General features: G+C 47.9%; 1 protein-coding gene across 1 annotated transcript; it reads left to right on the forward strand.

Moving 5' to 3' along the window:
• The first annotated feature begins 22677 nt into the window (after window positions 1–22677).
• Window positions 22678–24646, forward strand: LOC147973742 (protein FAR1-RELATED SEQUENCE 5-like). Its single transcript, XM_087524775.1, has 4 exons — window positions 22678–22977; window positions 23178–24251; window positions 24345–24402; window positions 24636–24646. The coding sequence occupies exons 1-4, from the start codon at window positions 22678–22680 to the stop codon at window positions 24644–24646; spliced, it is 1443 nt and encodes a 480-aa protein (XP_087380901.1).
• The last annotated feature ends 237 nt before the right edge of the window (window positions 24647–24883 follow it).

Below are 24883 nucleotides of genomic sequence, written 5' to 3' on the forward strand. Positions count from 1 at the left end.
ATCTTCATCGCAAGTGGTATGATATGAGGTGGGATGAGCAGGGGCACAAGGAGATGAATGAGTGGAAGTGGAGGCAAAAATGGTGAGAGCTAGCACTAAGACAAACATGCCGAAAATTGTGTCAATGAACCAGCAAAAGATCTCAGTAGCTTTAAGGAAGATGTGACGGAATGTATTCGCCAATGTGCTAGGTTGGTGGCTTGCAGTGGGGAGTTGGGCTATACTATGAGAATTTATACAGGTGTCAAGGAGACACCGACTAGGATGCTACTGCTACATTGCTACTCGTACTCAACCAAGTCACGGAGCAACCAACCAAGACATGATTGATAGACATGCGCAAGCAACAACCCAGCAGCAGTAAAGTACCGTGGGAACCCGAATGCATTGGTTTGTCTTGGTCTTACATCCTCTCTCTTCCCTGCTACTGCTAGTAGCAGCAGACAATAAAAACGTGTAGAGTTAAAAACGGAACACAATGCCACCTCTCTCCCACATACACACACAGTAGAGAGAGAGAGGTTTTGCTGAGGTGAGGAGATCTTTTCCCTGGTCTATATGTTTTCAAGCTCGAGCTCAGGCGCAACCTATTCTGCATCCTTATCTTCATTTGTGTAGTATTAGTAGCCAATCTAGGGATATGATTATGGCTAAGTAGTAGTACTCCATCTAGCCTAAATACAGGCACAAATCCCTTCTGCCATCTCACGGATGTAAAATGGAAGATATTGCCAAAATCTTGAAGGAGGATTGTTTTGGTTGAACTTTCGGAAAAGGATGATTCTATTAGTTCTCCCGAGAATGGCAACTTTTTGGGCCTAAAATTTTGGTGGAGGTTCACTCCCTTGGCACAAGTCTTGCAAATTTTCCCCACCAAGATTATCGTAAATTGGAGTTGCCTTACCCTTGATGCCATTTGACTGTTTATTTCGGTTGACATGATTTTCGGCGTGACTTGTGTTATGAGGATAAGTTGAAGTTTTCCTAATGTGAAGTAGAATTATTTAGACTCAGGATTGGTTGGTGATGTCGATCCATCGCACTACTCATCGGTATCAACTATCCAATTGTGTATTTGCTCGAGTCAGAAACCATGTTGGCAGCTAGGTGGGCGCGAGGTGTCTTGTTTCATAACAGTCTTGTGACATATTGTTATCTCGGTTTTTTCTTGCCATTTTTCTAATTAGTTAGGCAAATGTATTGCAAGTTGTGAGATCATAGTGTTGCAATAATCAATGATGAAAATGCAAGAGGAAACATAAGCTATCAGCCAAAGCGCGATTCCGTCTCATCAGTAGTTGAAGTGTATGTAGCATCAATGAGAAGACCAAGATGCGATATGCCGGATATTGAATAGTTCTTCTTTGGCGACCTTGTCGTTTGGCTTGTCCAACTAGTCTAAAGAAACATATGTGCATACATGGGAGCACCATCAGTCATCCTTCTTCTCCTTCTCTGCCGACGTGTTCTTCTCCCTCTATCCCATCTAGTCATCTTCATCCAGCTACGCGCTTATTCTTCCATCTCCCTCTTAGGTTGTGCTTTTCTTCCTCTACATTTTTACCCCGGCCACATGTGTCGGCCTAATCGTTGGTGGTGTTATGGCTCCTCATATCGCCCCATAGCCTTATCCGAGCCACAACATGGGGGCATCCCTTAACCCTACACTGGGCGCACCACTACCACGATCTCTGGAACCGCCGATCCCCGCACGACACCACACCATAACCCATCAACACATAATTCACCTCTGCCAATGCCACCATGGCCAGCCATGTCATCTCCATCTTTGGCAAGGTCCCCGCGATGTCGTGTCAGAGCGTCTCACACATATGGGCGATGCTCTCCTCTCTGCTAAAAGTCGAGTGGTCCAAAAAAACAATTACCTCACGAATAGCAACACAATGCATTCATTGTTTGTCATGTATTGGACTAGTGTAGTTCAAGCGGAGTTGAATGTGAGCAATACATTGTAAGGAACGAGGTACAACCGCGAGCCACTTTTGTAAGTTGCCTGGAGATTATTTTCATGTAAGTCACTTTTTTAAAATTTTCTTTAGCCTGTTTTTGTCCCTTTTCATTTGTATCATTTTTTTATTCATGTGTGCCTACGTATGCTGATGTGTGTAAACGAGACCCATATGTGTGCGAGCGCATGTGCGGATGCATGTGTGTGCGCATATGTGTGTGCGGCTCCATGTGTGTGGATGTGTGCACGTGTAAAGAGATGGGTACACGACACCACCAACCTGAGATCCATTTTATTTTCGTTGTGTTGAGAGTCGATTAATCTCCAACATTGTTGTTTTACTGTTTGAATATTGAGTAGACCATGATGTATAGAAGAAAACAGAATGTAATTAGTGGGCAAATCATACTGTTGTCCGAAAGTTACACTATCATATGATTGTTCTTGCATATTCATCTTGTCAGGGCCGACAGCCGACACATGCACCTGAAAGTTGTACAACATAATGATTCAAAACCACTAACTTTGGGGGTATTTAACGGTGAATATTTGCTTAGCGCCAAGCAAAACATTTTGCAAGATCTTTCGACCACATTAAGTGACAAGTGTGATGTTAAACGAGTCTTAGTACACACCATGTTTCATGGGATGAAGCTTACGGATTATTTGTGGATAGTGCAAATTATATGCAATATGTGTGCAAGTATTGTTATGCTATGTTTTGAGTTTTTTCTTCTGTATTTTGTTTCTTATTTTTGGGTAAAAATGCCTTTAATCCATTCTACCCTAATTATTATTTTTTGAATATGTGTACAATACTATGAAGAAGAAAGATGATTGTGATGCTTATAAATGAGTCAACTCATAATATTTAAAGTATCATGCAAATTATATACAGTTTAGATTCGGATTGGCTAACTCACATCTAGATGTGAATTAATTATGTCACATCTAACTTTTCTACCACAGGATTTAAAAGCTCCAAGATTCGAGCTCCACGCTAGTTTTAGTTTGCGTTTTCTCGTCGCTAGTCTTTTTGCACAGGCCACGGTGGTTGTTCGTTATGGGCTGTTTTTTTTGCTGTTGTGTTCTGCTCCTTGTCTACGTGGGCTGTAGGCCCTTTTTTTTGCCCTCCTTCGTGTTTGTTAGACTGGGTTTGTCCCTTAGTATTTTGTAGGCAGGATATTCATCTTTTGTCTGTTTTTATCTTTTTTTGCTCTATATATCACCAGAAGTCAAGATTCATGTTTTTTTAGCACGATGCAGGCAGTGTTTTGACCCTGCACGAGTGCTCTCTCTACATTCTCGTCCATGTATTCTTGTAATTTATGTGTTTATACTTTTTTGCAGGGATTTAGGGGTTTGTGTTTTCTCTTCCTTTTGAGTTGTCAGTGTTTTATGTACTGCATTTTCACGTCCGTCAGGCTTCAGTTTATTCAGTCAATTTTTTGTTTCTTAGTTTTTTTCATGAATGATGTCACTGGGTATAAAATTTGCTAGCAAATTGTTAATCCGTGTCGACTGCCATGCAGAAAAAAAAATCTGTGTTGACTATCATCTAACTTTTCTGCCGCCAGATCAAAAGCTTCAGGATTCGTGATTTTGTTTTCTACTTCTCATGTGTTGTTGTTGCCATCGGGCGTCGCATGTGTCCCGCAACTGGGTTGTTATTGTGTTTGGGGATTAGTCTTTGTTTTTTGTAGGCCATATGGTTTTCATGATTTTTGTTGAGATTTAGTGATGTCTCATCTAAGCCTATAACCGTCTGATTTGTGGCTTTAATATTCACACAAACTTGATCATGCGTGCCCGTCTCAGCTCGTTCTTCTTTGTCGCGCGTCCTCCTGTCCCATTTTCTTATGTGTCGGCCTATTCTCGCATTTCTTTTGACATGGGCCGATATATGTCGTCGTTTAGGAGGTGTCCCATTACTATTTTGTTCGTTTTCATTGTGTGTTTCTTGTGGCCCGGTGGAGAATTAGTAGATTTCACCCTCGACTCATAAATGGACTCATAGTTGTTCCAGTTGCAAGTCCACCCTCCCCTCACAACTAGGCATGCGTTTTGTGTTTCATCCCAGTTGCAAGTCACCTCTCGACTCGCAACTCGGCTCATAGTTTGTTATTGTCCTAGTTGGAAGTCCACCATCGACTCGCAAATGGTATCATAGTTTTACGTAGTTGTCCCAGTTGCAAGTCTGCTCTTGACTCGCAACTAGGCTTGTAATTTGTCGTCCCAGTTGCAAGTTCACCCTTGACTCGCAACTAGGTTTGTAGTTTCGTAGTTGTCCCAGTTACATGTCCACCCTCGACTCGCAACCGAGCACATAGTTTTGTTGTTGTCCCAGTTGTAAGTCCATCCTTGACTCGCAACTCGTATCGTAGTTTCATGGTTGTCCCATTTTGCATGTCCACCCTTGACCTGCAACTAGGCCCGTAGTTTGTTTTGTTTTCTTGTAGTCTGCTTCAGTTGCAACTCAACCATCGACTTGCAACCGTGCCCCAGTTGCAAGTCAATCATCGACTCACAACTGGGATGTGTTGTATTTGTTGTGGTTGTTGTTGTTGTTGTAGTAGTTGTAGTTGTAGTAGTAGTAGTAGTAGGAGTAGTAGTTGTGTGTGTGTGCGCGCGCGTGTGTGTGTGTGTGTGCGTGTTTGTGTGTGTGTGTGTGTGTGGAGGGTCCCCATTTGCATGAAGCCCGTCGACTCGCAACTAGGGGGTGACTGTTTGTTGAGGGCCCCCAGTTGCAAGTTGACCATCGACTCACAACTAGGGGTGCGTGTGTGTGTGTTTTGTCGTGGCCCCCAGTTGCGAGCCGCCCATCGACTCGCAACTCAGGATGTGTGTGTGTGTGTGTTGTGTGTGTGTGTTTGTCGAGGGTGCCCAGTTGCATGTCGATAACCGACTCGGAACTAGGGGAGGTGTGTGTGTGTGTGGAGGGTCCCCAGTTGCATGAATCCCATCGACTCGCAACTAGGGGGTGAGTGTTTGTTGAGGATACTACTAGAAAAAGGGCTATAGATGGGATTGATACTAATGGCGCACCAGACAAGCGGTGCGCCATTAGTATATACTAATGGCGCACCACCTACTGATACGCCATTAGAGTTGAAACTACTAATGGCGCACCTGGCCCAGGGTGCGCCATTAGTATCAATTTTTTTTAACTAGTGCGCCTGTCCAAACATACTAATGGCGCATCCAGATACAGTGCGCCATTACTAGTTGTAACTAGTAATGGCGCACCAGCCGGAAAGTGCGCCACTAATGTTCTTTTTTTTATTATATTTTTATTCCCTTTTTTGCAAAACTACTAATGGCGCACTCTTCCACCGTGCGCCATTACTAGTTTAAACTAATAATGGCGCACTATGGGACAGTGCGCCATTAGTATTTTTTTTTTGCAAAACTACTAATGGCGCACCACCAGGAGGTGCGCCATTAGTAACCTGGATTACTAATGGCGCATTTAGAGTTGGTGCGCCATTAGTAAGTGGGCAGCAACAAGATATTTTGGACAGCCTCTCCTACCCACACTCACTTTCTCCCCACTTCATTCTCTCCACCTCCTCCTTGTCTCGGTTGCCTCCTCTTTTTCACCTCATTTCCACCATAGATTCATTCAATTTAAGTGGTTAAATTACCTTGTTTTGATAGGTAAGTAAGGGGGGAAGCTATATTTATGTTGTTCTCCCTACAACAATGTGCACATGCACTTTTTATGGCCTAGCTAGATCTATGTATGTTCGTGGTGTTGCATATGTTTGTGGTGTTGCATATGTGTTTGTGTTTGGAGGTGTACCGGTATTTGAAATTCGATAGTTGCCAATATTTTGCCGGAATGTTGATTCATTTCCGTTTCGGCGAGAATTTTGGCATTAAGCATTCTTTTTGGTCCTATTTTTAGGGAAAGTCATGCCAAATTTTTTCTTGGTTCTAAAATATCGTTTTGCTCTACCCCGCAGGCGACCATGGTCCGCATGATGACCGAAGGCATCGTGAATAGGTTTTTGAGGTCCGTGAAGGCCGAGATGCTTCAAAAGAACAAGACGGAGATAAGATGTCCGTGTCGAAGATGCAAGCTGAAGAGCCTTATTGCGGACCCGGAATCCGGGCAGGTGCGGGACCACCTGCTCTTGCGTGGTTTCATGGATGGCTATCGGTGGCAAGGTGATGAAGATGACTACGAAGTCGTCCATGGGGGCCGGGCAAGAAATGAGGAAGGGCAGCAAGACAACCACCGCGGCTCGGGCAGGCGAAAAGACGAAGAATCCCCAGGAGATGATCACGACGGTGATGCTGTACACAGTCATCATGTAGAAGATGCAGGACATGATGATGAGGAAGATGCCGGAGCAGTCGACGGGCATGATCATGAAGATGATGATGTCGGCGGAGCAGACGACGCTGGACCATCGATGGGCTGGGTGCAGGACCCTCATATTCAAGAGCTGCTTCTCCAGCAGATGGATAACGCAAGAGCTGCCGCCCGAGAGAAAGCCAAGATGGATCAACTTGAGTTAGATGCGGTTACTCCATTGTATGAAGGATGCAGGCCCAAGGATACCCGCCTGAAAGTAAAGCTCATGGCTCTGGAGATGAAGGTAAAACACAAAATGACCGACGCATGCTTCGATGAGAACATGTCATTCTGGCACGAACGTCTTCCCGAGGGGAACAAGTGCCCGACCAGTTTGGAGGAGGCGAAGAAAATCGTGTGTCCTCTGGATTTACCGCACGTGAAATACCATGTGTGCATGAACAATTGCATCATTTATCGGGACGAGCACGCGGAGTCTACCATATGTCCGGTATGCGGCGTCACTCGATACAAGAAGAGGAAGAAAGCTCCTCGAAAAGTGGTGTGGTACTTTCCGATCACTCCTCGTCTGCAGCGGTATTTCGCGGACCCTAAGGTAGCAAAGCTCCTGCGTTGGCACGCGGATAGGGAGGAGAAGAAGCGAGAAGATGACACAAATGATCCGGAGATAGATAAAAAAGACAAGATGCTGAGTCACCCTAAGGATGCGAGCCAGTGGCAAGCGTTGAACTTCGAAGACCCAGAATTTGGGAATGATCCAAGGAACATCGTGCTGGGCGCGAGCACCAATGGAGTCAATCCGTTTGGCAGCCAGAGAAGCACACATGGCACCTGGCCTGTGTTTGTGTGGATGTACAACCTTCCCCCCTGGTTGTGCATGAAGAGGAAGTACATTCACATGAGTATGCTAATTGAAGGACCGAAACAACCAGGGAACGACATCAATCTGTATCTGGGGCTGCTGAAAGAGGAGCTTGACACGCTGTGGAAAACGCCAGCCAATACGTGGGACGCCACAGAGAAAGAATATTTCCCTATGAGAGCCGCGCTGCTCACGACGGTGCACGACTATCTCGGTTACGGATATGTCGCGGGGCAGGTGGTCCACGGATTTTCTGGATGCGTCAGGTGCATGGATGACACAACGTATCGCCAGCTAGATAGAGATCCCGGGTCTTCGAAAACCGTGTTCATGGGACATCGAAGGTGGCTTCGCGACGATGACCCATGGAGAAAACGCAAGGATCTGTTCGATGGTGAAACCAACCCCGAGGACGCCCGCGTACGAGGAGCGGCAAGGAAATAGACGAGCTGTTGAAAAATTGGAAAGACTGCCCACTGCCGGGAAAGAAGCAAAAGGCGCCAGAGCCGGGAAAGAAGCGAAAGGCGCCAGAGCCGCTGCTGAAGGTATGGAAAACGAGGTCTGTTTTCTGGGACTTGCCGTACTGGAAGATCCACCGTGTGCCTCACAGCCTTGATGGCATGCATATCACGAAAAACGTGTGCGAGAGTCTGCTTGGTACCCTGCTCAACATGCCAGAGAGGACCGAAGATGGGCCGAAAGCAAGGGCAGACTTGAAATCAATGGGCATCAGGTAGGAGCTTCACGCTATATATGATGATCATGATGATGATGATGATGATGAGGCGAAGCAGGACACGGAAACTCGTCACAAAGGCAAAAAGGCCAAGAAGACCGAAAATGACTACCCTCCCGCGTGCTTCACTCTAAGTCAGGAGGAGATCGAGCAGTTTTTCACCTGCCTCGTAGGAGTAAAACTTCCTTACGGTTACGCGGGGAAGATAAGCAGATACCTAGACCCAGCGAAGCTGAAGTTCAGCGGGATGAAGTCTCACGACTGTCACGTGCTGATGACGCAGATACTTCCAGTTGCAATCCGTGGGATCATGGACGCGCACGTCTGTGAAACCCTATTTGGCCTATGCAACTTTTTCAACGTCATCTCTCGGAAGTCTGTTGGCATGAGGCAACTCAGAAGGCTACATGAAGAGATCGTGGTGATACTATGTGAGCTTGAGATGTACTTCCCGCCCGCATTCTTCGATGTTATGGTGCATCTGCTGGTCCATATCATGGACGATATCATCCAACTCGGGCCGACGTTCCTACACAGCATGATGCCGTTCGAAAGGATGAATGGTTTCATCAAAGGATACGTTCGCAACATGTCACGTCCAGAGGGAAGCATAGCCAGGGGCTTTCTGACCGAAGAGTGCATCTCCTACTGCACGAATCATCTAGGCATCGAGAACCCCGTTGGTCCGCCCGTCAACAGGCACCTCGGCAGGCTCGCTGGATGGGGTCACCGTGAGGGTCGTCGCGAAATGCATGTCGACTTCGAGGGTCGACTCGCCAACTTTGAAAGAGCAAACCTAGTCGCGCTACAACACATAGACATGGTCGATCCTTGGGTGGTACAGCACAAAACCTTTATTAAGAAGACGTACAATGACCGAGGCCAACAGAGGACGGACGGAGATATACTCAAAGAGCACAACTCATGTTTCACGCGTTGGTTCAAGCAGAAGCTTCTGTCGTACCCTTTACATGAGGATTCTTCCGCGGAAGAACAACTCATATTCGCCTTGTCACAGGGCGCCGAGCACAACCTGATGACCTATGAGGCGTACGATATCAACGGCTACACATTCTACACCGAGGCCAAGGACATGAAGAGCGATGGTTATCAGAACTCCGGGGTAACGATGGAATCCTACACCGGTAACGACAAGGACAGATACTACGGAAGGATCGAGGAGATCTGGGAGCTGAGCTACGCTGGAGAGAAGGTCCCGATGTTCCGTGTCAGATGGGCCAAGAGCGTCCTAAAAGAAGACCGGTATTTCACCACCATGGTTATACCCGAAGCCAAATCCAAGACCGCGGGCGCAAACGTCACCACGAAAAATGAGCCATGGGTACTGGCTTCCCAAGTGGACCAATGCTTCTTCATTACCGACTCGTCAAAGCCCAGTCGTGTTGTCGTGAGGAGAGGCAAAAGGAAGATCATCGGAATGGATGGAGTAGCCAATGAGCAAGACTTCGACAAGTATGGCGACCCGAGGATCGAACATGACGACGATGATGAAGTAGCAGCATACACCACAAGAAGAAGCAGGACCACCCTACCTAAAGGACGTCTGTTCCACAAAAGAACTCCATTTGCGAAAAAGAAGGGCAAGAAGATTGTGAACAGATAGCTAGCTAAGATCGATTGTATTTAAATCGTAGCCTTCATTTCTCGATTGTATTTCATGGGAACTTTTTGAACTATCATGAATATTTTTAAATTTCATGGACACTCGATCTCGAACCCCCTCCATCTCGATCGCTATCCCACCTCGCCAGATCCGGTCCCCCTCGCCGCCGAGCACCCCCCGGTCCACCGTCCGCCGCCGCCGACCCCCCGCACCCTCGATTCCCCTACTCAACCGCCGCCGCCGACCCCCCGCACCCCTCCCCTACTCAACCGCCGCCGCCGACCCCCCGCACCCCGCCCCTACTCAACCGCTGCCGCCGACCCCCCGCACCCCGCGCACCCTCCCCCGCTCCACCGGCATTACTGTTTGATGTAATTTTTAAAAAAATTATTACTGTCTTATAAAAATAATATTACTATTATGATTTAAACAAGTTTGAACATATTTAAACACAAATAAGTATCAAACAACATTTTAAATGGATAAAACAAATTGTGGAGCCTGGGAATCGAACCCAAGACCTCCTGGTGTGAGAACTGGCTGCTGACCAGTCGAGCTAGTAGAGGGAACTTGGTGTGGATCAGTTCAGGTGGAAGATAACCTGTTGGCTCGAGCAGAAATAAAAAAAAATACTAATGGCGCACCACGGTGGGGTGCGCCATTAGTATGGATATACTTATGGCGCACCGAGGGGTGGTGCGCCATTAGTATTGTGCCCGGCCCCATCCATATTCCCCTCCCTCCCCGGCCCCTCCCTATCCCCTCTCTCTCCCTCGCCCTCGCCCTCGATCCCCTTCCCCTCTCCTCTCCCGACGCCGCTGCCCCGCCGTCTCGACGCTGCCCCGCCGCCCCGACGCCGCATCGACGCTGCCCCGCCGCCCCGATGCTGCCTCGACCCCGCCCCGCCGCCCCGACATCCTTGGTGGGAGCCCCTACATTGCCGGATTCGTCGTCGTCTTCAACCTACAGTCACCGGCGCGTCCGCGACAATTGTCGCCGTTCTGCTGCTCCTAAGCCACCAACGGGCCAGCGTGTGCCTCCTCGGTGAGGCACTCAACCATTCCCTTCTCCTTCCCGTGCGGAACCGCCGTCATATTCGTCGCTCTGTTCGAGGCCGAAGCCATCGTCCGCCATGGCCACGAGCTCGTCGTGGCCGTGCTTTTTCCCCGCGTCTCTGGCCGCCCCAGTTCGCCAACTCTGCTGAAAAATAGTTTTCTTGAGTTTTGATCATCAAGAGGACTCATCTTGTAAACGAACTCGTGCTGATAGTTGCAGCTTGCATTAGCTACAGTTTCAAGTCTTGAAATGAAATGCAAGGTTGCTGATACTGTAACCCAGATCACACAGATCAATTTTTTTTCAATTTATGCAACTGTAAGAGTACCAACCAGATTACACAAATCATTTTTGATCTGCAAGGTTGTTGTTGCTGTGATGGAGTAACTCTGTAAGATGGAGTACATGAGTACTGTAGTAGTAACTCTTGATTAATTATGGCATTGTGTGTCATAATTTGCTAGGTTGCATGGCATGTGCTGGATGAAGCTTATGGTGTAGTATCTTAATTGACTGATGTTGATGAACCTTTCCTGTACATATTTGGTTTGGTTGATTGCCTGGCATGAGCTAGATGAAATGATCTATTTCTCCTGATGTGAAATGATCCCTTTCTCCTGAAATGTTGATTAATTTCCGTTTCGGTTGAGAATGGGGCACTCCTAGGTCAAGAAAATTAGCAAAGGTCATGCCCAATTTTCTTCGACGGTTCAAATATCAATTATGTGTGCTTTGACGAGGCCAACAATCCGTATGTTGATCACTTTTCCAAATAAGGCCATCTTGAATACTCCACGGGGTCATCTCTAATCTTGAGTCAGACTCGTTCATGTAGCTGACTGGACCATCCGACTCTTGCAGCGTCTCTGCAGGTCGTATACTACGTCGGATGATGATGACTCCAAAAGCAAAGTTGACCGTTTCGACGTTACGAACAACTCCTGTGTTGAACACTTCTTCATCCGAAGCCATCTAGATAAGTAGTTGAGCCCATCTTCAGCCTCTGGTCGGATTGGCCTCGACAGTTTCTACTGTTCACGGCAGCAAGCTTTCCCGGCAAGGTTACTGTTCACGGCGGCAAGCTTTCCCCGGCAGGTTACTGTTCACGGCGGCAAGCTCTCCCTCGGCAAGGTTACTGTTCACGGCGGCAAGCTTTCCCCGGCAAGGTTACTGTTCACGGCGGCAAGCTTTCCCGGCAAGGTTACTGTTCACGGCGGAAAGCTTTCCCGGCAAGGTTACTGTTCACGCCGGTAAGCTAACTTTTGCATATGAATCTAGCTCTAACTTTTGCATATGAATCTGGATTTGTGACCATGCCAAAATCTGGTGTGAACAACCCCTTTTCCTTTGTCTTTTGTGGGTTGCAAGGGAGCTACTTTCTTAGCTAGCTTAGCTTGTGCACAAATCCCAGTGTTACAACCTTGTATCTTTGCAGCAACCAACTTTCTAGACACACCCCTGCATCATGCAACAGTGCCTTCAAGATCCAAGGCAATATCACAAACATCATAGCCAATTTGACCAAACTCACAACCTTGTATCTTTGCAGCAACCAACTTTCTAGACACACCCCTCAAGAACTAGGTTACCCTGAGAACGTGGACTTGGACCTTAGCAACAACACACTAACAGGTTCTATCCCAAAACACCTAGCTAATATCACAAACATCTCTCAATTGTTCCTTGACAATAACCAACTGTTTGGCGACATTCCTCGAGAATTAGGTTATTTGGTCAACTTAGAGATCTTGTTCCTTGACAATAACCAACTTTTTGACCAAGCTTTGTTCCTATTTATAGAGAAACATGGCCAACAACGATGAGGCCGGGGGTTCGGGCGGCAAGAAATTCTGGGAGCTGTCCCAGGAGATGGAGGAACAACCTCACTTGTATGAGGACGCCGCCTTCCCCACCGATCCTGAGACCACTGATGGTACCGCCGAGGATGACCCCACTGATGCCACCACTGATGGTGCCGCCGAGGATGCCACCACTGATGATGGCGGCGCACGCACAGATGGCAACCAACCGAAGAGGCAACGGAAGGACCGGCGCCCGACCGTGCTCCGCACCCTCAAGGAGGAAGTTACTGAAGTGGACTCCAACGGGAATCCAACGGCGCCCGAACGAATAGTCAAGGGGTACTCGCTTCAGCTTGGGTGCATTCTCCGGAGCACCGTCTCGATCAACACCGAGAACCTCAGGCATCCTGACCGAGGGAATTTGCGCAACCTCCTCTTCACGAAGCTGCACGAACGATACAAGTTCCCCGCTGAATTTGAAAACACAAGCCTCAAAGGGAATAAAGTGAACAATGCTGCCCTCACGAAGATGAGCACGGCCCTGTCTACTTGGAAAAGCAATGTGAAGAGAATGATCGAGAAAGGTGAGAGTTATGAGAAGATCAAGGAGAAAAATCCTTCGATCACCGAAGATGACTACAACGACTTCAAGATCAATTGCTCGAGCACCGCAAGCTCCGAATCAAGTAGGTGGGGGAAAGAAATGCGGGAGCTGAACTTAGGGGAACACACACTCGGTCCCGGCGGTTACAGAGTGGCGGAGCCTATATGGGACAAGGAGGAGGCGGACCGTGCTGAGCAAGGCCTATCGCCCCTCTTCGATAAATACGGTGACAAGCAGACCAGGAACTTTGTCAGGGCACGGTACAAGAAGGACCTGAAAACAAAGGAGCTTACCACGGATCCGAAGACCAGGGCGCTTGAGCTTGTTCTGGTAAGGAATACACCCCCGCGTAATTAGCTCCATATGGTTGCATTCTAATTAATGAAGCCAAATTTGTAAATGGTTCACATTCCTTCCGCAGGCGACTGAAAGCAGTAGCGCGGGGTCGACTAAGAGCAACCCTTGGGACACCACTCTAAATAGGGCGTTGAATGTAATGAAGAACAAGGATAAGCTCAGTAAGCCGACGTCAGCTGGTCGTGTGGCCGGCAAAGGCTTGTCGACAAAATGGTCGTCATACTATAACACTGGTGGGCGAAAGGAGATAAACACCAGCTCGGAAAGCCAGGCGCGCGAGGTTCAAGAACTCAGGGCACAGGTGGCGCGGATTCCGGAGATTGTCCAAGAGCAAGTGCAACAACAACTCGGAGCGACGATCACCGCCATTGTGCCTACCTTGATCCAGGGGATTAGTGCGTGGATTGCGGGCGGCCAACAGGGGCCGCCCCCGATTCCTAGCTTCACGGCCAGCAACTCGCAGAACGCAATGGCGGGGCCATTGGTGTCTCCGACGCCGGCACGGGAGCTTAATGCACCCGGGTGTACGTCGGCCGGCACCTCTACAGCAAGCGGCCCCTCCGTCAACTGCACGCCCGCCGTTGGCGGTGCCTCGACATTAGCCGAGCTCGACACCATCATCACGGTAACTAATTAAGCCTCTCTCGACCGAGGACTTCATCTCCTTGCCTTTGACTAGGCATCCCTGACGCCCTACATGTTTTCGCAGGGCGCCGCCGACGTTCCGTGCACTCTCCTGCACTTCGTGAACAACGAGTCGGTCGATGTCGCCAAGGGCAAAATCGTTCAACCGGGCAACCCCTTGTTCCACGGTACCCAGATGCCACCCAACTTGTTTAGGGTTCAACTAGTTCGGGTGCTGCCAGGCTGCGACGAGTTGTTACCTCCGGTTCGACCCGTCTGGGCCGACGATGATGACGTGATGACCCTCAGCGCCTGCCTGAGCTGGCCCCTGCTTTGGCCGAAGAGCCAGATTCGTTTGGGGGCGGGGGACACCACCCCAAAGACAACACCGCCTGTCGTGCCGGCGCCAAGTCGGCCCCATGGCAAGACCGCCGCAATGGTGCCGGACATCCCTATGCCACTGGATCCAAACATGCATATGGCACAGGATCAGAACGACGACGACGATGATACATTTGCCAACGTCGATCAGTACTTTGCGGATCATGGGTACGGTGGCGACTTCATGGGGCCTCCTTCTCAAGAACCCAACCCAACAAAAGACGTGCGCGATCTAGCTGGTACCGCGGAGAAGCCAAGTTGCAACAGGCGTCGTCTACAGTTCAGCTCTCAGGAGACGCCTCCAGCTGCCGACTTCACCGAGCCTCAGATAGGCGAGGTGCGAAATATGATCAGCCCCAACACACTCAAGAAGGCGGTCTGTGAGCAGAACTCGGTCCCATTACAGGAGAAGAAGAAGGCACGCAAAAGAAAGACTAACAAGGGTGCGGGCCAGCCGGCACCGAGTACGATCCGTGCTCAGGACAGGCCACCTTCACCTGAGGATATCTCGAGGAGGGTGCATGTGGCGGGTAGGCCGATGCTACCGAGAAATATGCTCGATGCTGCAACCGGTGCTATGCGGAGTCTGCATGACAGTGTTCTTTCTTTGGAGAAGCGGCGTCTCGGAGAGAAGGATGTGGCATACCCGGTTTTCGCGGCCAAGGTGCCAGAGGGCAAGGGATTTGTGGATAACTCCATCGGGGGTACGATAGTCCTGCGGTTTGATGACATCCACGCTATGTTGAACCTTCATCCGCTGCACTACACCTTCGTTCGGCTATTTTCGCTGAGTATGGAGATGCGGATCATTCGCGACAAGACCCCGGACATCGTGATAGTCGACCCCTTCTACATGCGTGCCAAGATCTTGGGCAGCGCTGGGGACCGGCAAGTCGCGAGTTCTTACCTCGAAGGCGTCATTCTGGCAAACCAAGATAAGGATAACTTCCTCGTGCCTTACTTTCCCGAGTAAGTCCTCCCCTCAACCGCCCCGTAACATATGAATTCTTAGATTTCGATCATTTTTCTTTTAACATTCCGTGTTTCCTGCAGTGACACACGTTGCACGCTCATCCTCCTATGCCCCAAATATTCCATGGCCACGTATTTCGACCCGGACCGTCAGTCGAACGTAGACTACACAAATGTCAAGAAGGTTCTCGATGATGTTCTCCCCGGCTACGTCAAATCTGGAGGCACCTTCACCAGGCCTATTCGTAAGTACGGCAAGCACGTGTTCTCCCACAATACGACGTTCTTCTGTGTCAAGCAGCCGCCTGGCGGTCAGAAGGGTGCCTACTACGCCATCCATCACATGCGGACGATCGTACGGGACCATCATCAACTTCTGCTACCGAGTAGACTCAAAGGTTGGGCCGCGAGCGTGTCGGCAATCCAGGACACGGACATCAGACAAGAATTCTTTCGCATCTAGTCGGAGTTTGTGGAAATCATCCATCAAGATGTCCTTCGTACCTCGGGCCAGTTCTACCTCAGAAATCAACCGTCCAACAGTGACATCGACACAATCCTACAAATGCAGGCTGACAACGCCCGTTCTTTCATGACTCCCACGATAGACGGCGGCTTCATCCACGCTCCGGTCCCTTGAGTCGAGTCGAAAGCAGTGATGCTGTGTCTAGTTCTGAAACATCGATTGGCTCATGTTGTAATTAAACTTTAATGAACTTGTAGTATGTCTCTTTGGTTTTGAGAGTCGTTCAACTTAAGATGTAATCGATCCTATTAATGTCTTGCTTTTCTCTTCCGATCATTCTGTTGCATACTTATATATTGCTTATGTATTGTCTGTGAATTGGTACTAACGTTTCGTTTGGCTACTGCATAGCGATGTCGTGGTATGTCGTGTACAATGGTAAGGTTCCCGGAGTCTACGACGACTGGGAGAAGTGTCGGAGACAGGTTCACCGATTTAGCGGTAACAGTTACAAAGGGTACTCCACTAGGGCCGAAGCCGAATCTAGATACACCCGCTATCTAGCAGGAGAGGGGAGGGAGCGTTGGAGGAACCGGATGAAGACGAGTTTCATCGTGATGACCGCAGCTCTCTTCTATGTGATGGTAGTTTAGATGATCGATATCGACTTGTAATGTGAAGACAAACTCGCGGTCTCAAGACTTGTAATATAATGTTCTATCTTTGTTCGGTCTTTTCAATTCGGAGACTAATATTATGAATTGTATTCGGAGACTAAAATGATGAATTGTATTCAGAGACTAATCTTTTATTGTATTCGATGAATCTGTTGTTGATGTGTGCTGTTTATATTTTGTCCAATTATACATTTTGTAACCTGTGCAAAAAACAGAAAATTAAAAAATAAAAAAAACCCTAATATTCATACTAATGGCGCATCACACCATAGTGCGCCATTAGTATGCCAAAGGATACTAATGGCGCATCATTAGACAGTGCGCCATTAGTATGCCGAACTTACTAATGGCGCATCTCGTTGTCATGCGCCATTAGTATGCCAAAGCACCTGGGTATACATGGCCCCCTGGGAGGCATACTAATGGCGCACTGTTGTATATACTAATGGCGCATCTGAGGTGCGCCATTAGTATACCAGATACTAATGGCGCACCCGTGGTGCGCCATTAGTAAAATATACTAATGGCATACTACTAATGGCGCACCACTAATGCGCCATCAATGGCCAAATTAGGTGCGCCATTAGTAGGCCTTTTCCTAGTAGTGGGACCCCCAGTTGCAAGTTGACCATCGACTTGCAACTAGGGGTGTGTGTGTGTGTGTGTGTTTTGTCGTGGCCCCCAGTTGTGAGTCGCCCATCGACTCGCAACTCAGGATGTGTGTGTTGTGTGTGTGTGTGTTTGTCGAGGGTGCCCAGTTGCATGTCGATAACCGACTCGGAACTAGGGGAGGTGTGTGTGTGTGTGTGTGTGTGTGTGTGTGTCGAGCGTCCCCAGTTGCATGAAGCCCATCGACTCGCAACTAGGGGTTATGTGTTTGTTGAGGACCCCCAGTTGCAAGCCGCCCATCGACTCACAACTAAGGATATGTGTGTGTGGGGGGGGGGGAGGTTGCCTAGTTCCATGTCGACAACTGGCCGCAACTAGGGGTGTGTGTGTGTGTCTTGTTGTCAAGGGTCCCCAGTTGCATGTCAACCACCAAATCGCAACTAGGGTGTGTGCGTTTGTTGAGGACCCCTAGTTGCAAGTTGATCATCGACTCACAACTAAGGTGTGTGTGTGTGTGTGTGTGTTTTGCCGTGGCTCCCAGTTGCAAGCCGTCCATCGACTCGCATCTAAGGATGTGTGTGTTTGTCAAGGTCCCCAGTTGCGTGTCAACCATCGAGTCGCATCTAAGGATGTGTGTGTGTGTGAAGGGTGCCTAGTTGCATGTCGATAACCGACTCGCAACTAGGGGTGTGTGTGTGTCTTGTTGTCAAGGGTTCCCAGTTGCATGTCAACCATCAAATCGCAATTAGGGGTGTGTGTTTGTTGAGGACCCCCAGTTGCAAGTTGACCATCGACTCGCAACTAGGGTGTGTGTGTGTGTGTGTGTGTGTGTGTGTTTTGCCGTGGCCCCCAGTTGCAAGCCGCCTATCGACTCGCAACTAAGGATGTGTGCGTTTGTCAAGGGTTTCCAGTTGCATGTCAACCATCGACTCGTAACTAGTGTGTGTGTGTGTGTGTGGGTGTCTTTTTTCAAGCGTCCCCAGTTGCATGTCAACCATCGACTCGCAACTAGGGGTTGTGTGTTTGTTGAGGACCTCCAGTTGCAAGTTGACCATTGACTCGCAACTGGGGGCGTGTGTGTGTGTTTTGTCATGGCTCCTGTTGCAAGCCGCCCATCGATTCGCAACTAAGGATGTGTGTGTGTGTGTGTGTGTGTGTGTGTCTAGCATCGACTCGCAACTAGGGGTGTGTGTGTTTCTTTTTGTCAAGGGTTCCCAGTTGCATGTCAACCATCAACTCGCAACTTGGGGGAGGGGGTGTTTGTTGAGGACCCCCAGTTGCAAGTTGACCATCAACTTGCAACTAGGGGGGTGCGTGTGTGTGTGCGTGCTTTCATGGCCCCCAGTTGCAATCCGCCCATTGACTCGCAACTCAGGATGTGAATGTGCATGTGTTTCGAGGGTGCCCAGTTGCATGTCTACCACTGACTTGCAACTAGGAGTGTGTGTGTGTTTCTTTTTGTCAAGGGTTCCTAATTGCATATCAACCATCGACTCAGAACTAGGGGGGTTGTGTTTGTTGAGGACCCCCAGCTGCAAGTTGACCATCAACTTGCAACTAGGGGGTGCGTGTGTGTGTGTGTGTTTTGTCATGGCCCTCAGTTGCAAGCCGCCCATCGACTCGCAACTCAGGATATGTGTGTGTGTGTGTGTGTCGAGGGTGCCCAGTTGCATGTCTATCATCGACTCGCAACTAGGGGTGTGTGTGTGTGTATGTGTGTTTTTTTTGTCAAGGGTCCCCGGTTGCATGTCAACCATCGACTCACAACTAGGGGGGTTGTGTTTGTTGAGGACCCCCAGTTGCAAGTTGACCATCAACTTGCAACAGGGGGTGCGTGTGTGTGTTTTGTCGTGACCTATTTGCAAGCCGCCCATCGACTCGCAACTCGGGATGTGTGTGTGTGTGTGTGTGTGTGTGTGTGTGTGTGTATGTGTGTGTGTGTGTGTGTGTGTTGAGGGTGCTTAGTTGCATGTCGATAACCGACTCACAACTAGAGGATTTGTGTGTGTCTTTTTTTCAAGAGTCCCCAGACGTGTCTTTTTATAAAATTCACCTTGTTTGAAATTGTTCACCATATTATGAAAAAAATGTTATTCGTATTTTTGAAAAATGTTCATGTGTATAAAAAGTTCACCGTGTAATTAAAAATATTCATCATATTTTAAAAAAATGTTCAGCTGGTTCTGAATGCCAAACATGACCTTATGTCAATCAGTCAACATGAAGCTACAATCTGACCAGCCCAATGTGTGTTGATACTCTGAAAACAAGACGCGCAACCCTGCAATACCGTGCAATGGATGGACCTACCTACAAATCCCTGCATTATGCTACCTACTTAATTAATTTGGAAGCACGTACATATGCAGATGTTTCTAGTATACACCGCCGCTTAAACATGCGCCTGAGAGTGGTACTAAACTAAATGCAGCTTTATTAGGTTTGTGGGTGACTATGACGAGCAGACGATGCAGCATACGTGCGCGGACCCTGTGCTTGTCTACCTACGTGGCCACTGGTCGATCGAGACGGACAACCTTAAAAAACGAAACAAACAAACAAACAAACAAGAAAGCAAGTATTTGAACCATAAAACGGATGATAAAGTCAACTTAGATGTGACATAACTATGTCACATCTAGATGTGTCTTAGACACCCGTTTAGATTTACCCTTCTCTTCATTCTTGAAAATTAAAATTTATTTGTTCATGGGACGCAGTCATTTTAACCAAGTGCATGCTCACGTAAGTTAGCTAACACTAGTGGACACTGAACATCACATCCTTACTTGATCAGCCCTTGTGAAAAGTTAGATACTGAACGTTCTGGACTTGCCACTGAAAAAACTGTGCACGCCTCATGTGCATAAAATGAAAAAGAAAAAGAACAATAATACACAGCTAAAAGAATGGCTTGCACGAATCCACGAGAGCGCGTGTGTACATCCTCCAGACACGATTGCTGTTCAATGGATGCCCGGCCCTGACGAAGATGCCGCACGTGCTCGAGCGGGGCTGGTTCATTCAACTCCTGACGCACGCACGTCTCCTTGCTTGCGTCGGGAAGCGTGCGCGGCTCGATCTACTCCACGGAGATCCGGGCGGCAGCCATGCAGATGCAGGGCCGCGGACGTGCGCATGCATTTCTACCTCAGGTAAATCTTGCGGCGTCGCTCTGAGCCAAGCTGCATGCGACGCCGGCTGGTTTGGCTGGCCCTCGAGCACGCGATCCCCACGGCCACGGTGACAGATGCGCGATCGTATGCGTGGTGAGTGGTCACTGGTTGGGCAACAGTAGGACGTGGTGAGCACACGATCGACAAACCTAGAGCAACTTTTACATTTTGTATGCAATGCATGTGCGCGATACGTCAAAACCGTAGTCCTGTTCCTGTTGCGCGCGCTGCAGGGTGGTGCACGCCGTACGTGCATGTGCACGCCATTAGTTTACTTATTACTACTTCACAGCTTAAAACTAATCTTTAAGTGCTGGTTTTCATTGCTTGACCCGCCGATTCCCAGCTCGTCGCTCTAGTCTAATCAGCCACAGATCCCCACGGGCACGGCCATCTCTTCTTCCATTCCATATCACTACTACACAAGTGCAGAGGGTGATTCTCTGACCGATCGAGCACCAACAACTCATCCTTCAACTGGAATACCCTACGACATGTACTGCCACATTTCTGCGGTCTCTCTAATTTTCACTGTACCCTACTGTACAGCAGCGGTAAACACGACAGTGGTAGAGGAAAACAAGGCAAATGCGGAAACAAACAAACAAACACTAAGATTGAATTTGGAAAGATGAGTTAGCTCAGGGACCGGCTGGAGGCCAGTCGACTGAAAAATATAATTTTGGTCAGTCGACTGGCCTCAAAATTGCTTCAGTCGACGTAGTCTTCAGCGGCAGTGAGACGCCAGGTTTGAAGAGCTGACCGCCCCGTAGCAGTGCAGTGTGCACAGCTAGCCGACGATCCATCATGTGCATGCACTCTGCCTCGCCCGACGGAGCTCCGTTGATTCCTGCAGATCGTGCACTGCAGCAGCATTAGGTACACATCCTTGTGGACTAAGGAATACGATGCACTGTGGCGTGAAAGCTGTTAATTGTTGTCGGTCATGCATGGCTCCAGTTTGTTCCTTCAACTGTTTCGCCTCACACGCATACTACGCTTGGGCAGCAGGACGTTGAATGTACAAAGAATGTAGTACTATCAGAGCACCTTTGTGTCAGTTAACTGAAAGAATTGATTGAACAAGGGAAATTTTACGGTGCATTATAATACACCAGAGCACATGTATTATATGGCCGATCTAACGGATGAGAATAATTGGGCCTTTTTAAGCCCAAGGGTATTTTCGACCTAATTTTTTTACCTTTAATCGGCCCAATTTGGTCCAGGGGTATTCTCGTCCTAAATTTTTCGATTAAATTAATTGCATTAATAAATCACTTCATTATAGAGGTCCCATCATCGTGCGTACTCTTTTGAATTTCGGTTCGAGCGGTTCGTCCTCTTTCCTCCTCTCGAGCCCTAACCTCGGGCGCCCTCGATCGCCTCCGGCGCCCTCAATCGCCGCCGATCGCCCCCGGCGTCCTCGATCGCCGCCGATCACACTCGCCGTGTCTACCCCTCCTGCTCCTACTCCCCCTCACTCCCTCCATCGCAAGTCACCCAGTCGGGTCGCGGCGCCAGATCTTCTGACGAGCCGCTAATCCACTCCTTCCCCAAGCGGACGCCACCTTCCCCGACCCGAGAGGCCACATCATCCTCATCGACGTGCATCAACTTTTTCACGCCGGATCTTCGCTGTAAGTGCCTAGCCATCTCAAATCTTTTCTGGTCCCTTCTGCATATAGAACCAATAGGGGTCGGATTTGATTCGGGTTTAGGATATGTCATGTGAGGTTTAGGGTTTATCATTTCAGAAAGTTGTGAGGAGATTTCGGTCGGATTTGGTTAGGGTTTAGGATATGTCGTCTGAGGATTAGGGTTTATGTTTTCAGAAAGTTGTGATGAGATTACGATTGAAAGAAAGTGTAAGTCGGATGTAGCTACGACATATTGAAGGACTTAGTTAGGATTATGTGGCATGAGAAAGTTGTCAGCAGATTTGGATTCAAAGAAAGTTATTTTGGATTTAGTTAGGAGATACTTTTGAATTGAGTTTCGAGATATTTTGGATTTAGTTAGGAGATAATTATTTTGTATGGAGTTTGGACTTATTTTGGATTTAGTTAGGAGATAACTTGGATTTAGTTAGGACATACTTTTGGATTTTGTTATGAGATAATTTGGATTTAGTTAGGAGATAATTTTGAATGGAGTTTGGAGATAATTGATCTATCAGGGTGGATCTATCAAGGCATTTGAAGGACTCGTGGACTTTGGATTTAGTTAGGAGATCATCAGTTAGAGCTAGTACAATCAATTACAAATTTTTGGATTTAGTCAGGGCATATTTACTTACAGCTTTTGAAGGACTGAGTTAGGTACATGAATCCGATATGAAAAATTAAATCAATTATTTAAGAAGAGTAGTGCATAATTTCGGTAACGTATGCTATCCATCCGTAACATTGACTATCTATTTTCGCTGGCAGCATAACGACATGGATGATAAAGGCAACGATGGCAAAAACTTGGGTGATACAGGCAAGGACGACAAGGACATGGGACATAGAGGCAACAAAGGCAAAGGCATGGACCCCAAAGGAATGGATGGTATGTGCATGGATGATAAGGATAATGAGGATGCAGGCAAGGATGGCATAGACATGGATGATGTACACATACAAGGTAAAGGAATTGATAATAAAGGCATGGCTGGTTCAGACCTGAATGAGTGTATGGAATACTTAAAGATTGTGAAGAAGACGTTCAGGACCGAGGAAGAAGCCTACATGTTCTACGTAGGCTATGCGAGAAAAAAGGATTTGGTGTTAGAAAGGATGATCTGAAGTACAAGGGTCCGGGTCCGAAACAAAATGCATACAGAAGGACATACAAGTGTTGCAAACAAGGATGGCGGGCCCTTAAGCACTTTAACAGAACTGAAAGAAAAAGAACACCGAGGGGTCTTTCTCGGTGTGGGTGTCCCGCTCTTTTTCAGGTTGAGCTACAAGATAGCAGTGGCCTCTGGTTCGTCAAGAATTTTGTGGACAAGCATAACCATCTGTTTGTCCCTGCTGACCTGACTCCGTACTTGTCGGCTCATCGTAGAATGACTGACGCACAAAAGGCCGGTGTCATCGAGTATGCTGTCGGTGGACTTCGAAGACATCAGAATATGAATGTAATGGAGAAGAATGCCGGAGGTCCCGACAAGCTTGGATTTATAGATCGAGATCTATACAACGTTGTTTCAGTCCAGAAGAAGCGCAAGATAGAAGGCTGTGACGCTAGGTATTTGCTCACCTATATGATTGCACAGAAAAAAGCAGACCCGGAATTCTTTTTCAAATACACAAAAGACAGCGCAGGCCATTTGAGGAACATATTCTGGGCTGACTCACAATCCCGCATTGACTATGTTGCCTTTGGTGCTGTCGTGGTGTTCGACGGTACATATCGGTCTAACAAGTACAGGCTTCCATTTGTTCCATTTGTTGGTGTGAACCATCACCGCAACACAGTTTTGTTTGGGGTCGGTCTAGTGTCAGACGAGACAGTTGCATCATACCAGTGGCTTCTTCATGTATTTTTGGAGGCAATGTCCCAGACGGCACCAATTTCAGCAATCACCGATGGGGACGGTGCAATGGCTAAAGCAATAGCTACTGTCTGGACCGAAACATATCATCGTTTGTGCACGTGGCATATCGAGGAGAATATGGTGATGCACCTCCGCGAGGAAAAGCTGGAGCAATTTAGGGAATTCATTTACCGTCGTTGGGATGTTGATGAGTTTGAGAAAAGATGGGAGGCTTATAAGGTTCGGTTCAAAATAAAATCAATGGGCAAGAGGTCGTCATGGGTTAACAGGATGTACGAGCTGCGACACAAATGGGCTGCTGTGTACACAAAGGGTAGATATTTCCTAGGCATGATGAGTAATGAGAGGAGTGAGTCTCTCAACTCAAGGCTTCATGTGCACCTGAATAGGAAGATGCAGCTTGTTGATTTGTTGCAGCATGTTGAGCACTGTGTATCCATAATGCGTAAGACTGAAGCAGCATTAGACGCAGTAGCAACACATACGATACCCTTCACTAAGCTGAATGCACACCCTCTGGAGATTTCTGCCTCTTATATTTATACAACTGTGATGTTTCCAAAGGTAAAGCGTCAGATTGTCGAAGTGGCAAAAAAAGGAAATATAATTGCAGTCCATAAAGGTAATTATATCAAGGAGGGTACCATGGTGCGTTATATATATAGACTTGCATAGCAAGTACATTACGGCACATAGGGTTCATACTACCACCAAGTTACTGCCAAATTCCCCTTACTGGACGATCTTCATATCCAGTCGGACCCAAAAGTTATACCACCAACCAGTTACTACCAAGTACCAATTACTACTAAGTTGCACTTACTGGACCCTAAAGCTGATACTACCAACTTGCAGTTACTGGCTAGTACATACAGATTATAAAACTAGCGTCAAACTACTGCGGCGGGTCAACGAATCCTCATGCCACTAACCATGTTCACCCTAAGCCCACCTCCACTCCTTTCCATGAACCTGAAGATAGCCATTTGATCTTCTTTCATTCTGGCGCCCTCAACGACTTCTCTCCAGTTCTTCGTCATGATCGCTCGCCCGTCCTTCTTGCCCATCTTGAAACAAGACCTTTTTATTACCTTCAAAATGTT

Source organism: Triticum urartu, chromosome 5A, assembly GCF_056163025.1.
Source record: "Triticum urartu cultivar PI428250 chromosome 5A, HENAU_Tu73, whole genome shotgun sequence".
NCBI lineage: Eukaryota > Viridiplantae > Streptophyta > Magnoliopsida > Poales > Poaceae > Triticum > Triticum urartu.

Excerpts from the sequence above, each read along its gene's own strand:
- LOC147973742 (XM_087524775.1), top strand. The coding sequence starts at position 22,678 with ATGGATGATAAAGGCAACGATGGCAAAAACTTGGGTGATACAGGCAAG. Across the intron at positions 22,978-23,177 it reads AAGAAGCCTACATGTTCTAC|GTTGAGCTACAAGATAGCAG; the intron begins GTAGGCTATGCG and ends GCTCTTTTTCAG. Across the intron at positions 24,252-24,344 it reads CTGAAGCAGCATTAGACGCA|GTAAAGCGTCAGATTGTCGA; the intron begins GTAGCAACACAT and ends ATGTTTCCAAAG.